Source organism: Somniosus microcephalus, chromosome 21, assembly GCF_052327205.1.
Source record: "Somniosus microcephalus isolate GS21.2 chromosome 21, FLI_Smic_1.0, whole genome shotgun sequence".
NCBI classification, from domain to species: domain Eukaryota; kingdom Metazoa; phylum Chordata; class Chondrichthyes; order Squaliformes; family Somniosidae; genus Somniosus; species Somniosus microcephalus.
The window spans coordinates 70,201,286-70,216,194 of record NC_141007.1 but is presented as its reverse complement, the minus strand read 5'-3'; the positions used below and the strand labels follow the sequence as shown (position 1 = coordinate 70,216,194).

Sequence of the window (14,909 nt, the reverse complement as noted above, 5' to 3'; positions counted from 1 at the left end):
CAGAATTTTATAGGTTTCGATGAGATCCCCTCTCAATCTTCTAAACTCCAGTGAGTATAAGCCCAATCGACACAATCTCTCCTCATACGTTATTCTTGCCATCCCAGGTATCAGCCTGGTGAATCTTCGCTGCACTCCCTCCATGGCAAGAACGTCCTTCCTCAAGTAAGGTGACCAAAACTGCACACAATACTCAAGGTGCGGTCTCACCAAGGCCCTGTACAACTGTAGCAAGACATCCTTGTTCCTGTACTCGAACCCTCTTGCTACGAAGGCCAACATACCATTTGCCGCCTTAACCGCCTGCTGCACCTGCATGCTTACCTTCAGCGACTGGTGCACAAGGACACCCAGGTCTCTTTGCACTTCTCCTTCTCCCAATCTATTGCCATTCAAATAATCTGCCTTCCTGTTTTTGCCACCAACGTGGATAACCTCACATTTATCCACATTATAGAGCATTTGCCATGTTTCTGCCCAATCTCCCAACCTGTCCAAATCGTACTGGAGTTTCCCGACATCCTCCTCGCAGCTTACCCTCCCGCCCAGCTTTGTGTCATCTGCAAATTTGGAGATATTACATCCAATTCCCTCGTCCAGATCATTAATATATATTGTGAACAGCTGGGGTCCTAGGACCGATCCTTGCGGTACCCCACTAGTCACTGCCTGCCACTTGGAAAACGACCCGTTTATTCCAACTCTTTGCTTTCTGTCCGCCAACCAGTTCTCTATCCAAGTCAATAACTTGCCCCCAATCCTATGTGCCTTAATTTTGCACGCTAATCTCTTATGTGGGACCTTATCGAAAGCCTTCTGAAAGTCCAAATACACCACATCCACTGGTTCTCCCTTATCTATTTTACCAGTTACATCCTCAAAAAATTCCAGTAGATTAGTCAAGCATGATTTACCTTTTGTAAATCCATGTTGACTTTGTCCGATCCTATCACTGCTTTCCAAGTGCTCTGCTATTACATCTTTTATAATAGACTCTAGCATTTTCCCCACTACCGATGTCAGGCTTACCGGTCTATAATTCCCCACTTTTTCTCTACCACCTTTTTTGAATAGTGGGGTAACATTAGCTACCCTCCAATCCATGGGTACCGTTCCAGAGTCTATCGAGTTCTGGAAGATGATCAGTAATGCATCTACTATCTCTAGGGCCACTTCCTTAAGTACCCTGGGATGTAGATTATCAGGCCCTGGGGATTTATCGGCCTTCAGTCCCATCAATTTTCCTAACACCATTTTCCTACAAATACTGATTTCTTTCAGTTCCTCACTTTCATCAGACCCTATGTTCCCCGGCATCTCTGGGAGGTTATTTGTGTCCTCCTTTGTGAAGACAGAACCAAAGTATGCATTTAGTTGGTCTGCCATTTCCTTGTTTCCCATTATAAATTCCCCTGATTCTGACTGTAAGGGACTTACGCTTGACTTCACTAATCTTTTTCTCTTCACATATCTATAAAAGCTTTTACAGTCAGTTTTTATGTTCCCTGCTAGCTTACACTCTCATTCTATTTTCCCTTTCTTAATTAATCCCCCTTTCTTAATTATCTCTTTGTCCTCCTTTGTTGACTCCTAAACTGCTCCCAATCCTCAGGATTATTGCTTTTTCTAGCCAATTTATATGTCCTCTCCTTGGATCTTATGCTATCCTAATTTCCCTTGTTAGCCACGGTTGAGTCACCTTTTTTGTTTTATTTTTACGCCAAACTGGGATGAACAAATTCTGTAGCTCATCCATTCGGTCTTTGAATGTTTGCCATTGCCTATCCACCGTCAACCCTTTGAGCGCCATTCCCCACTCAATCCTACCCAACTCGCTCCTCAGACCATCGTAGTTTCCTTTATTTAAATTGAGGACCCTTGTCTCTGAGTCAACTACTTCATTCTCCATCTTAATGAAGAATTCGATCATATTATGATCACTCCAACCCAAGGGGCCTCGTACAACAAGATTGCTAATTAATCCTTTCTCGTTACATAATACCCAGTCTAAGATGGCCTGATCTCTGGTTGGTTCCTTGACATATTGGTCCAGGAAACCATCCCGTAAACACTCCAGGAATTCCTCCTCCACAGTATTGTTACTAATTTGGTTGGCCCAATCTATATGTAGATTAAAGTCACCCATGATTACTGCTGTGCCCTTATTGCACGCTTCTTTAATTTCCCTTTTAATGCCATCCCCAACCTCCACCTTACTGTTTGTAGGTCTATATACCACTCCCACTAATGTTTTTTTCCCCTTAGTATTTCTCAATTCTACCCATACAGATTCCACATCATCAGAGCTAATATCCTTCATTACAATTGTATTAATCCCTCCTTTAACCAGTAATGCTACCCCACCTCCCTTTCCTTTTTGCCTATCTTTCCTGAATATCGAATACCCCTGGATGTTGAGTTCCCAGTCTTGGCCATCCTTGAGCCACGTTTCTGTAATCCCAACCAAATCGTATTCGTTTACCTCTATTTGCGCAACCAATTCATCCACCTTATTACAAATGCTCCTCGCATTAAGACACAAAGCCTTCAGGCTTGTTTTTTTAACGCTCTTAGACCTATTAGAATTATTATTTACTGTGGCCACATTTGATTTAAACCGTTGATTTCTCTGACTGCCACTTTTGTTTTTCTCCTTCCTAGCTTTTGCTTTTATCCCTGTTTTCCTTTCCTCTGTCTCCCTGCTCAGGTTCCCAACCCCCTGCCATTTTAGTTTAAACCCCCCCAAACAGTGCTAGCAAACCTCCCCGCAAGGATATTTGTCCCGCTCTGGTTCAGGTGCAACCCGTCCGACTTGTACAAGTCCCACCTTTCCCAGAAGCAGGCCCAGTGATCCAGGGCTGAACTTGGGCGGGGTCATGAATGGGAGTGAAGAAATGGAAGGGATTTACCCCAAAAATAGTTATAAAAGTTCAGTAATTTTAGTATAAAGGCCCTTTGACTTTTTAAAAGTAACTATTGTAGCCATTGTTTGTAGTTCAAAACTCAACCGAGTCATAAACTGCTCATCATAAACTTGGGGTTTACGATGCCTCAGTTGCACTGCATATACTGTACAGTGATTTCCGTAGTGCGTGCCTTATTATGCACACACAAAGTTACAAGATAAGAATTTTATTTGAGAGGTTGCTATCTGGTACTAAAAGTAGTCAGGGATTTCCGTGCTTGCCAGGTGCCCTACCCAGTTTTTTTTTGTTCTCGTGATTTATTCTAACAGGTTCTTTTTTAAGGTTATTAGTTCTTAACAAGGAACAGGGTTTCCACATATTCATAGTTACCATTCTGGAGTGTGTCCAAAGAGAAAGCATCACACACCCGATACTGAGCATTTTCCTCCATGAGACATCTATTGTGTATTTCCCTAGTGGTCTGACATTGCCCTGTGGTAACCTTTAAGAAGAGGCTCCGGCACAGGCGACACAGAGCTTGGCCCTCAAGACTCCAGCGTCAGCCAATTAAAGAAAAAGTGAATTTAGTTAATCATGAGAATCGTGCATATTTAAAGGAATGTGCTAATCATGGAACAGTATAACATTTAGATCTATTTATATTAATGGTGATAATATGAAAACTTGAAACAATATTATTTATAGCTTTTTTTCCCCCCTCGGAATAAGAATGACTTCCGCTTCAAAGAACACATTTGCTTTGATTTCAGTTAAGCACCAGCTAAGGGATATGCCAACGTATTGTATTGTAATATGTATTGTATTATAATACGTATTACAAAGCAAAACTTCTCCAGGCTGTACTTGGGTATTCTTATGGAATATGCTGTCATCTGATTTGGGAATTGTCTCGACATCATGATGAAATAAAATTATTCTTGTCTTAATATATTTACATATTGAAAGTATATAGGCAGACGCAGTTACATCTGATGCTAACAAATAGTTGCAACAATTTGATTTTTAGTAAAAAGCACCAGGGAGAATGGGGACCAGGTAGTGCACTGTCCACTGGGACTTAACATCACCAACTTCCTTCCTGCCCTACTCACCACTTAACCTTGGAATCTGCCAGCGGATACACAATCGCCACGCCTTTTCGCATTTCCCTCCAGAATGTACATTCACTCAAACAAGGCTTTGCCACCCATGATCTTGTTGTAGATGATTGCATTGACATCCTAGCTTGGACTGAAACTTAGTTCATGGGTGGCGACACCTTGATCTCTTCCCTATCTCTTCTGATACCTTCTCCTTCAAGCACTTAATCTTGTTCCACCCCTCCTCCCTCTCCTTTAAAATCATCTTTGTCTACTGCCCCCAAGCCCACTCAGAGTTTCTCGCCAAGATATCCTCTCTTTCTTCCTGTCTGCATTGTGACGACTCGTTGGGCAGCACGGTGGCATAGTGGTTAGCACGGTTGCCTCACAGCGCCAGGGACCCGGGTTCAAATCCGGCCTCGGGCGACTGTGTGGAGTTTGCACATTCTCCCCGTGTTTGCGTGGGTTTCCTCCGGGTGCTCCGGTTTCCTCCCACAGTCCAAAGATGTGCGGGTTAGGATGATTGGCTATGATAAATTGACCCTTAGTGTTAGGGGGATTAAATACGTGGGGATAGGGTGGGATATGTGTTGGTGTAGGGGTTACGGGGATCAGGTGGGATATGTGTCGGTGCAGGCTCGATGGGCCGAAATGGCCTCTATCTGCACTGTGGGGTTTCTGTGATTCTGTGACTCATCATTAGTGATTTCAGTCCTTATTTAAGCACACTCTACCCTCTCCTAAATTCACTGCCCTCCCTGACACTCTTCCTCCATATAAACTCGTATTCATAGCCACCCCTTGACCTTGTCACTTCCTGTAGCCTCTCTAGTCTCTTGGTCTCAGATCACAGGCAAGGTAATTTTTGAATACTTTCTTGTATCTCTCTCTACCTGTATTCCTTTAACCACTTCCTTCAGCTTCCACCCTGGGAAAGAACTCTTTGTCCAAGTCACTTAGAGCTGCACTTTCAAACTCCAAACTGCCTAGCCTCTAGCCCTTCATTCGCCATGATACTAATACCACTGTCGATCTGCTCCACCATTCCCTCACTCTCCTGGGGGACACCACTAGTCACATCCTGCCAATTGGAGTACATAACCATTATCCCTACTCTCTGTCTCCAGCCTCCTAACCAGTTCCCTACCCATGTCAAGAGGTTGCCTCCAATTCCATACACTTTCATTTTTCCTAATGGTCTCTTATGTGGAACTTTGTCGAATGTCTTATGGAAGTCCACACAAGTAACATCCATAGACGCCACTTATTTACCACATTAGTGACACCTTCAAAAAAATTCAACTAGATTAGTTAGACATGATTTACCCTATACAAATCCATTCTGGCTCTCAGTTCATTTTTGTCCAAGTGCTCAGTCACTCGGACCCTAATAACAGATTCTAGTAACTTCCCCACAACAGACTAATGGGTCTATAATTTCCTGTTTTTTCTCTCCCACCCATCTCAAATAATGGGATGACAATTGGCAATTTTCCAATCCAAGAGGACAGTTTCTAAATCGAGAGTTTTGGAATAACATGACTAAAGCATCTACCATTTCCTCACTTACTACTTTTAATTCTTTTGGGTGGAAACCATCACGTCCTGGAGACTTGTTTATCTTCAGTCTCATTATTATCTCCATTACCATTTTTATTTAAACTTATTATTTTGTTACTTATCACCCTTGTCCTCGCTGACTTATATTGGTTCCCACTTCCCAATGGCTCAAATTTTCATCCTTGTGTTTAAATTGTTTAATAGCGTTCATTATTCCAATCTCTAACTTCTTCAGTCATACCTGCACACACACACACACACACACACACACACACACACACTCTGTTCCTCTGACTCTAGCCTTTTGTTCATCAACCCCTCCCTTCGCCTCACCATTGGCAGCTATGCCTTCAACCGCCTGGGCTCCACAGTCTGGAATTCCCTAAACCCTTCCACTTCTCTCTCCTCCTTTAAGACACTTCTGAAAAGCCACCTCTGACCACCCCTCCTAATATCACTTTCTTTGGCTCACCATCCATTTTTTCCTGATTGAGCTTCTGTGAAGCGCTTTGGGGCATTTTTCTACATTAAAGGCACTGTATGGATGTACCTGTATGTTAAAATTATTTATTATTATTACAATTTTCACCATTGAAGTACAAATAACCCAGACTGATGGATGGAATTCTGCTCTGTCTGCTGGCTGTATGGGAAATGAGTTGGCAGCTGCAAGCCAGTTCTGGCTTGACATGGACTGCATTACATAAGTGGTCTCTAATTTGGTACTAAATTGGCATAGAAAAATTTCATATTGATGCCATAGAGGGTGCTCTTCTATAATTTAGACCTAGGCATATTGTTGGGGCAGAATGGAGGGAGGAAGTTTTATTCATCTAATCATGCTATACCTAGCCTGAGAGTACCCGATGCTCACGAAATCAACACTTCCCTAGTTAAGCCTTCTATTTGCTAGAGAAGCACAAACTTCAAAAACACAACTGTGATGAAGAACAAGGTGCATTCCCAGGTGCTGGTCATTAAGTTTGACTGTAGTATGATGTTTGGATGTGTTGCAGCTGAATCTCTAATTGCCAGTGATTTATTCCAGCAGCATATTGAGCTGTAAGTGTGTTTTTACTATGCAAAGGAGCTGTTTGGTTTTCTTGTACATTCTGATTAAAGTAGATTACAGCAGCAGGGTTCTGTACTCACAAGCACAATAATGAGATCTAAGCTAATTAAAAATGAAAGGTGCAGAAAGATTAATGGTTTGGTAGAAATGAGCTCTGGTTTGTTTTAATAGGCAGTTGTCATATTTCTAATAGGTGCAGTAATTAGTGTCTTGTCACTGTGTTCATACTGATTGCATGCTACACTGTGCAAAAGCAAAGGTTCCTCTGCTGATGCTGAGCTTAATTCACCATCTTGTAATCCTCCGAATGGAACTTTATTTAAATTATATAACTTGAATTGCTTTTGCACATTGTATTTGTTCCTCTAAAATATAAAGCAGAGCCATACCTATAGTATGAATAGCAAGGATTAGGCTTCATAGCCATTGTTCTTCCTCTTAACCCCCAATGTTACTACTACCCAGCCTCCTATTTGGCATTTCCTAGGTCTTTTGTTTCATAAAGCATTAGAGAGCTAGACTGGAGTGATTTGAATTGATTTGTTCTCTGCCAGACAGGAGATGTTATTCTGTGGTACAGTGCATTAGTGAAGCGAGTATTCTGGACCACCTGTTCACCGAAGGTATAGACAGTCTGATACACTGGCGTGAGAGACCTGAGTTTCTACTGTTGTTAATGTATACCCTGGTTGCTAATATAACTTGGTTGCTTATGTCACCTTGCACATAATGGTTACCACCATGGTCCTGAGTAGCTCTGTCTCCTTATCTCTTCTCCTTACCCATTTCCTGGCCCTTTGCCACCAAAATGAGTCTCCCTATCAGCCCAACCCTCTGTGACTAAATGTTCCATGGCCTTCTGGTCTGGAGCCATCAGAGTGGCTATTTCTCAGCTAAATTCCTCTTCCTGGACTCTTGTCTTTTATTAAATTGCCTCACAGATTCCCTCTGCATCAACCTGGAATTCTTTGGTGTACCCACCATGGCACACACCAATAGTCAGCCTGCCTGTCTCATTTCTCTCTCCTTGTACCTTCCTCTGTGGCTAATCTTGGAAACCTCCACCCCATCTCAATCTCTATTTTTGCTTGTACTCTTTTTTTTTGGATCCCCATCCCTGTGAGTCTCCCTTTGTCTTTCCCCGACCTCAAAAAACCTTCCCCCTCTTTATTGCCCTCCAAAAATGTATGCTCTCTCATGAACAAACCCCCCACCTGCCACCCCCACACCACCCCCCCCCCACCACCCCATTGATCATCTCATTTGTAGAAACAAATTGAAATTGTGGGTTTTGCTGAAACCTGGCTTTCCACTGGTCGATCCTTCCCTCTCCCCAAAGTCTGCCTGCCTGACTTCACATTGCACCACATCCACTGCCAAACCAAATGCTGGAAACAAAACTTGTAAAATATGCAAGCTGAATTTTCCTAGGGTACAGCAGTCGTTCTGTATCTCACTCCAGTAACTGTTCTTCATGTATGAACCTGGAGAATGAAGTGTTGGTGGGCTGCTCGACTGTGTAGGACATCAGGAGAGACCTAGCTTTTTTTCCTCCAACATTTGCACATGTGCACATTGTAGCAGAGGTCACCAAGTGCAGGAACCTTGGCCAAATCTTCCCTCCCCTAACCCCACGAGCGCGGAGGCCAGTTGTAGCACCCCAAATGCTGCCTTGTTTGTGATTGGATGCACAGAGATTTAATAGCGCGCTTGTCAACTAACGAGAGAAAGTTCGGAATCGCCATTATTATTACTTTCTGCTCTGTGGCTCCAGGATACTGTGTAAACATGACCTAGATCTAATGACAACTTGCATTTATATAGTGCCTTTAACGTAGTAAAATATCCCAAGGTGCTCACAGGACCGTTTAGCAAACAAAATTTGATACCAGGCCAAATAAGGAGATATTGACAGATGACCAAAAACTTGGTCAAAGAGGTAGGTTTTCAGGAGCTTCTTGTTGGAGGGGAGAGGGAGGCGGAGAGGTTTAGGGAGGGAATTCCAGAGTTTAGGGCCTAGGCAGCTGAAGGCACGGCCACCAATGGTAGAGCAATGAAAAAGAGGCCAGAATTGGAGGAGCGCAGAGATCTTGGAGGGTTGTAGGGCTGAAGGAGATTAGAGAGATAAGGAGGGGCAAGGCCTGGATGGATTTGAAAGCAAGAATGAGAATTTTAAAATTGCCGGATCGTGAGCCATTGTAGGACACCGAGCTCAGGGGTGATGAGTGAACGGGACTTCGTGCAAGTTAGGATACAGGCAGCCGAGTTTTGCGTGAGCTCAAGTTTATGGAGGGTGGAAGGTCGTCCAGGAGAGCGTTGAAATAGTCAAATCTAGGGGTAAAAAAGACACAAGATTAAATGTAAGAGATTTAGGACCAAGATTACATAGAAACATAGAAAACATAGAAGATAGGAGCAGGCCATTCGGCCCTTCGAGCCTGCTCCGCCATTCAACGAGATCATGGCTGATCATCCAAACCCTAGCACCCGGTCCCTACACCGACAGCCATCCCACCCAAGCCCGATCCCCGTAACCCCACATATTTAATCCCCCCCTCACACTAAGGGTCAATTTTTTTATCATGGCCAATCAACCTAACCCGCACATCTTTGGACTGTGGGAGGAAACCGGAGCACCCGGAGAAAACCCACGCAAACACGGGGAGAATGTGCAAACTCCACACAGACAGTCACCTGAGGCCGGATTTGAACCCGGGTCCCTGGTGCTGTGAGGCAACAGTGCTAACCACTATGCCACCACTTTTTTTTATACAGAGGGTTGTGAGGATATAGACTGCACTACCAGAGTTGGTGGTTGAAGCGGAGACCATGTCAACTTTGAAGAATAGGTTAGAGTATTTACAGATCTTAACCTGAGATTGCATCATCAAATCAAGCGATCCAGTGCTGAGTAAGATCATTGTTCTTTGCTCAAGTTGTGATTTCTCAAACCTCTGGATTTGCTTCAATGGGGCAATAGGTATGCTTAAAATTGACTTTAATATGAGTGAAATTAAGTTTGTGACCTTTGATCAAGAACCTCTTGAAGACCTTTTGAATAATTATTATTTGTGTTATTTCATTTTGTGCCAGACAAAAACCAACTCCTTTGCTTTGACACAAAGACCAGCGTGATAATGATTTTCTAAATGAGATGTTGCCAGCACAAGTGCTTACCTCATTCAAACTGTCTCTACACAGACCAGTAAAATTCCTGCCTTGCCAGCAGGAGAAATATATTCAGAAGTTTTGAGCAGAGCTTAAATACTAAACTAAATCCTACTGTAAAAGCAGGTCTGCATAAAAGTGAAAATTCTTGCTTGTTGATCCTCTCATTATTGAGGTTTACTGAGTTGCCATTGTTGGGGTGTTCTTTTTATTTACTCACTATATGAAATGCAATTGTTGCAGTATTTACATGAATAAAGAAGTATTTCTGTTGGCAGAGGAAGGCAGATCCACATTTTGATGTCTGGTGCCCCTACATGGGTCCCCAGAAGCCCTTGCATTCGTACTGGATTATGGTGAATCCAAGAGTATTTACAAAGTGTGTTAAAGACTTCCAGGAGTATTAAGAGTGCTATGTTCCTATTTTAAAATTGCCCCAATGGAAACTTAACCCCAGTTTTTTAAATGTTTCTATTTATAAGAACATAAGAAATAGGAGCAGGAGTAGGCCAGTCTTTTTTTGCCATTTAATGCCAAGCCACTATTGCCTGACCTGCTCCCAGGACTCGGCTGTTGATCTGGTCTCTGACTCCAGCCCTATCCTGTTGGGTATGTGCCTGGCCTTTGCTTGGAATTAGTGCTCCAGTACATTGTGCCAGAAGGCACTGATCTTTGACTAGTACGATAGCAAAATACTGCAGATGCTGGAAATCTGAACTAACAGAAAATGCTGGAAAAACTCAGCAAGCCAGGCAACATCCGTGGAGAGAAAATAGAGTCAACGTTTCGGGTGACCCCTTTGTCAAGACTAAAGAAGCACAGGAAATGAAATAGATTAAGAGGCCAGGCTGGGAGAGAACAAAAGAGAAGAGACATTAAGAGGTATTCAAAACGAGACGAGATGGTGATAGGACTCGTGGAGAAAATGATGTGGCTGTGAAACCGAGTCTTGGTAGATACCTGATCAAACACGAGAAGGGAAACTAAGTAATGAAGATGAACAAGGTTGAAGAGCCAAACGGAGATCCCGTCGAAGAGAAGAGCAAAACTTCTTCAAGGTAGGCATTCCTAGAAGAGGTGTGGCAGTGAACCAAACACTAGTACGATAGCAAAATACTGCAGATGCTGATCTTTGACTACCTCAATGTTAGCAGAAGAACAGCCCACCGTTCTATTTTGTTCTGCTGATAGTTTCGTATGGAAATATTGAACACTTTGTGCTACTCTTAATCAGTTCCAAACTGGAAAGGATGTCAGCAAATTGGATTGACATTATGATCCCAATAATTGTAAGTCTGATAGTTTTCTGTAAATCCCTATCTTTAAACTACTTAAATATATTAGTACATTGGATGAAAAGTATGCTGCACAAAACTAAGTGAATCTTTAACCATAGTTTCTAAAAATGGTTGTTTCCTGGAAATCCATTATCTTTAAATTTGTTGTGGAGGTGGAGAAATCCGCTATAATGTTTCATTTAACTGGTAGTTTATCTCGCCATTCGCAGAGTTAACAAGGGAGATGTATTCCACTGAATTTTTATCTAATCCCAAATGTTATAAAATAACTTAATTGAACACTGATGACATGAAGTTCTGCTACAATGACAATGTTATTAACAATGGTGCAATAACTCCAGGTTGGGGGTGAGGCAGGGGGGGTGGGGGAAGAAAATTGAACAAAAAAAGGTGCTGGCTGGCGAAGATTTTGCTTTTATGTCATCAAAAAAAATCCCCAAAAAATCAAATCATTATGTCATTAAAGCGGAACTTCAGGATTTATTTTAGGAAGTGGGGGTGTACCTACACAAAATATATATTGTTGGCTTCCTCCAAGCACTAGATCTGAAGTACATAGGATTTTGTAGCACGGTGACTGAAGAGAAGTCAGTAATTGTGCAGATAGTTCACTTTTTATGACGTTGGGAATATGGGCCAATTCATATGAATGTGAATGCCCACCTCACTCTTTACATGCAATTTATTTCACAAGAAAGTTGAAAATTCTTTCCAGTCCTGCATCATCCAACCAAACAGGAGAGTGTTCTCTTGCTTTTTGTGGGAATTTGACAGGTGCCCATGGTCATTCCTGCATGATTACCCTTCCCTAGGATTGAAGTTGCAGCCAATAAACGCGAGGCAACTTCATAAAAGGGTGTTTGAGGCAGGTGTTCCATGCAATTGAAAGACACTGCAATATATTGTTGATTTAAAGAAAAATACTGGTATTTATCTGACTTGATTCAGTGTGGTTCTGCTCATTTAAACAATGATTAAAAATAAATGCCTCAGTGACAAACGTGATGAATGTGAAGGATATTCATGTTTATTGTGAAAATCATTCCCAAGTCTTTTGTAACAGTATGATGTTTGTACGTTAGTTTTATTTGTGCTGTGTTCGATTTCAATTTCTATTTGTTGTAAATGGGTTGCCAATAAAAAAAAAAATGATTGCCCAATAAAGGAATGGATCATCAGCTCAAGATTTTACTATTAATGGTCATTAATGTGTACCATTCACTGTTGAGACTCTGAGGGGAAGAATTCCTGTCAAGAGTGTTAACATATATATTTGTTAATACCTTTTTTAAAAAAAAAAAACAAGTAGTTTTGCATGTATTATTGAAACCTTACAACACCCCCTCTGAGGTGTCTTTAACCTTCAGATCATATACCTCAATCAGCTTTATTACTGTTTGAAATAAACCGTTTAGTATACATTGTGTACAAAAATAGCTGTGTACAAAAATAGCTGTCCGTGAACTACAAGGTGGTAATTCAGATTCAGGCATCTGACTTCACTGACTGTTTGACGTTATCAAAATCCTTGATTGAATTACAGTTTTGGAATTCGTAGCTATCTGTTACTATATATGTGTATGCATATATAAATTGTATGTATTGTAAAATATACCAGATATTGCAGCATGCTAGTAGAAGGCTGCAATCTAGTCTTGGGATTTAGATAACACTGCTAAACTGGCTTTACAGTATTTACTCTTACTGCTTCTGACAACATGGGCCCGCCCCTTATTCCAGGATTAGATTAGATTATACAGGAAACGTTTTGAGGTTTCAGTCAACCTGTACATAATTAACTGATGTAACTTTCAAAAGGGAATACTTGAAGGGGCATAATTTGCAGGGCTATAGGGAAAGGACTGGGGGATGGAACTAGTTGAATAAATCTTTCAAAGACACAATAAGCCGAATGGCCGCCTTCTGTGCTGCATCAGTCTATGATTCTACAATATGCAATCCACAATAGGCCCTGCAATGGACTTAAGTACTCCTGTAAAAATCCTCTGCATTTAATTTTAAAAAACTTTCAAACAAAAATGTTTTTAAAGCTCTTGTGGAGCGGTGGCTGATAGCTCGATTGGGGAAACTATCTTTACAATGTTTCTGAGGCTCAATACAGAAACTCCAGCATTTGTGTGCTGTTTCTTAGCTTCGAGTCCTCCCATTGAAAGTAGAAGTTGTGATAAAGGTATTGCAGTTAAAATCATAGCATGCAGCCAAGTATAAGGAGCCCAATCTATCCTTGTTAGTAACACTAACTCTTGACATAGTTTTATTAAAGTGACATTGTGAAAACTCTTTAGTCAATCCGATACAGTAAAAGGGAAGAAAATAGATTCCCTCAATAGTTCAGTTGGTAAATCAGCATCTAAATGAGCATACAATTCCAGGTTTGAGTCCTAGTCTGTTAGTTAATTTATCTCAGATGGTGTGGCAGTTGTTCTCCGTATCCTTGGGATGCGGAGAGGAACATCAGTCAGAGCTTCTCTTTCTGATTGCTGTCCAGTGTCATCCTGCCAGAAAGTCCACTTGTTTCAGTGTCAGCTGAGGGTAGGATAGGATAGCATCAGACTTGGCTATGATCCTGCCCACTGTTACATAGCCTGCATTCACTGTCTAGCCTCCAGAAAGAATGGCCTTTTGGGCACCATCAAACTGTGCCACAGCAGCAGTTGATGAATTCAGGAGAGGAAGCAAAGGAGGTGTGCAAATTGGTTTTTAAAAAAAATTGTAGGTTGTTCGGGGCGATAATATTCTGCTGCACTTCTCTGCATTGGTGCTACAGCTATACAAAGCCCTGGTTAGACCACATCTGGAGTACTGTGTACAGTTCTGGGCAATGCACTGTAGAAAGGATATATTAGTCTTGGAAGATTCATCAGAATGTTACCAGGGCTCCAAAGGTTAAGTTATGAGGAGAGATTACGTAAGCTAGGATTGTATTCCCTGGAATATAGAAGGTTATGGGGTGCTTTTATTGAGGCTTTTAGAATTTTGATAGGAATTGATGGGGTTGATAGAGAGAAACATTTTCCGCTGGTGGGGGAGTCCAGGGTAAGGGGACATGACCTTAAAATCAGAACCAGGCCATTAAGGAGAGAAGTTAGGAAACACTTCTTCACACACACGGTGGTAGAAATATGGAACTCTCCGCCACAACAAGCAGTAGATGCTAGCTCAATTAATCATTTTAAATCTGAGATCGATAGATTTTTGCTAGTCAAGAGTATTGAGGGTTATGCAGCCAAGGTGGGTCATAGTTAGGATACAGGTCAGCCATGATCTCATTAAATGGAAGAACCGAATCGAAGGGCTGAGCAGCCTACTACTATGCCTATGTTCCTATAGAGGGCTGGGCTGCGTTATTTGCCTACTGCCTTGAATGGTTTGTGGAATAGAGAAACCAAAAAGTGGTGGGGGGGGGGTGCGGTGGAGGGAGGAGTGTAAAAGGAAAAATAGGAGTCATCTGTTTGCTTTTCTTTTGAAGTCAACTTTGATCAAAACAATACAAGTAGAATATTATATGAATATCTGATCTGATTCTAGTACCTCTTGTATTGTTTCCAGATATATTGGGAGATCAGATTCTATAACCATCAGCGTTTGGAATCACAAGAAAATCCACAAAAAACAGGGTGCTGGTTTCCTTGGCTGTGTGCGACTCCTTTCCAATGCCATCAATCGCCTTAAAGATACCGGTTGTGAGTATAAACAGTTTAAAGACTAAGAACAAATTTGATGATAGTCTAGATCATATTTTTAAAAAATCTTTACCAGTATCATAACTCTCAACTGTCCCATT

The 14,909-nt window shown here is 41.8% G+C and overlaps 1 protein-coding gene across 4 annotated transcripts in view; it reads left to right on the top strand.

Moving 5' to 3' along the window:
- smurf2 (SMAD specific E3 ubiquitin protein ligase 2) overlaps positions 1-14,909 on the top strand; it is a 215,705-nt gene that overhangs the window by 126,076 nt on the left and 74,720 nt on the right. For all 4 annotated transcript variants that reach the window (XM_085963890.1, XM_085963892.1, XM_085963891.1 and 1 more), the window contains one exon: positions 14,675-14,808. In XM_085963890.1, the coding sequence (XP_085820016.1) occupies positions 14,675-14,808 (134 nt within the window). The remainder of the gene's footprint in view (positions 1-14,674; positions 14,809-14,909) is intronic.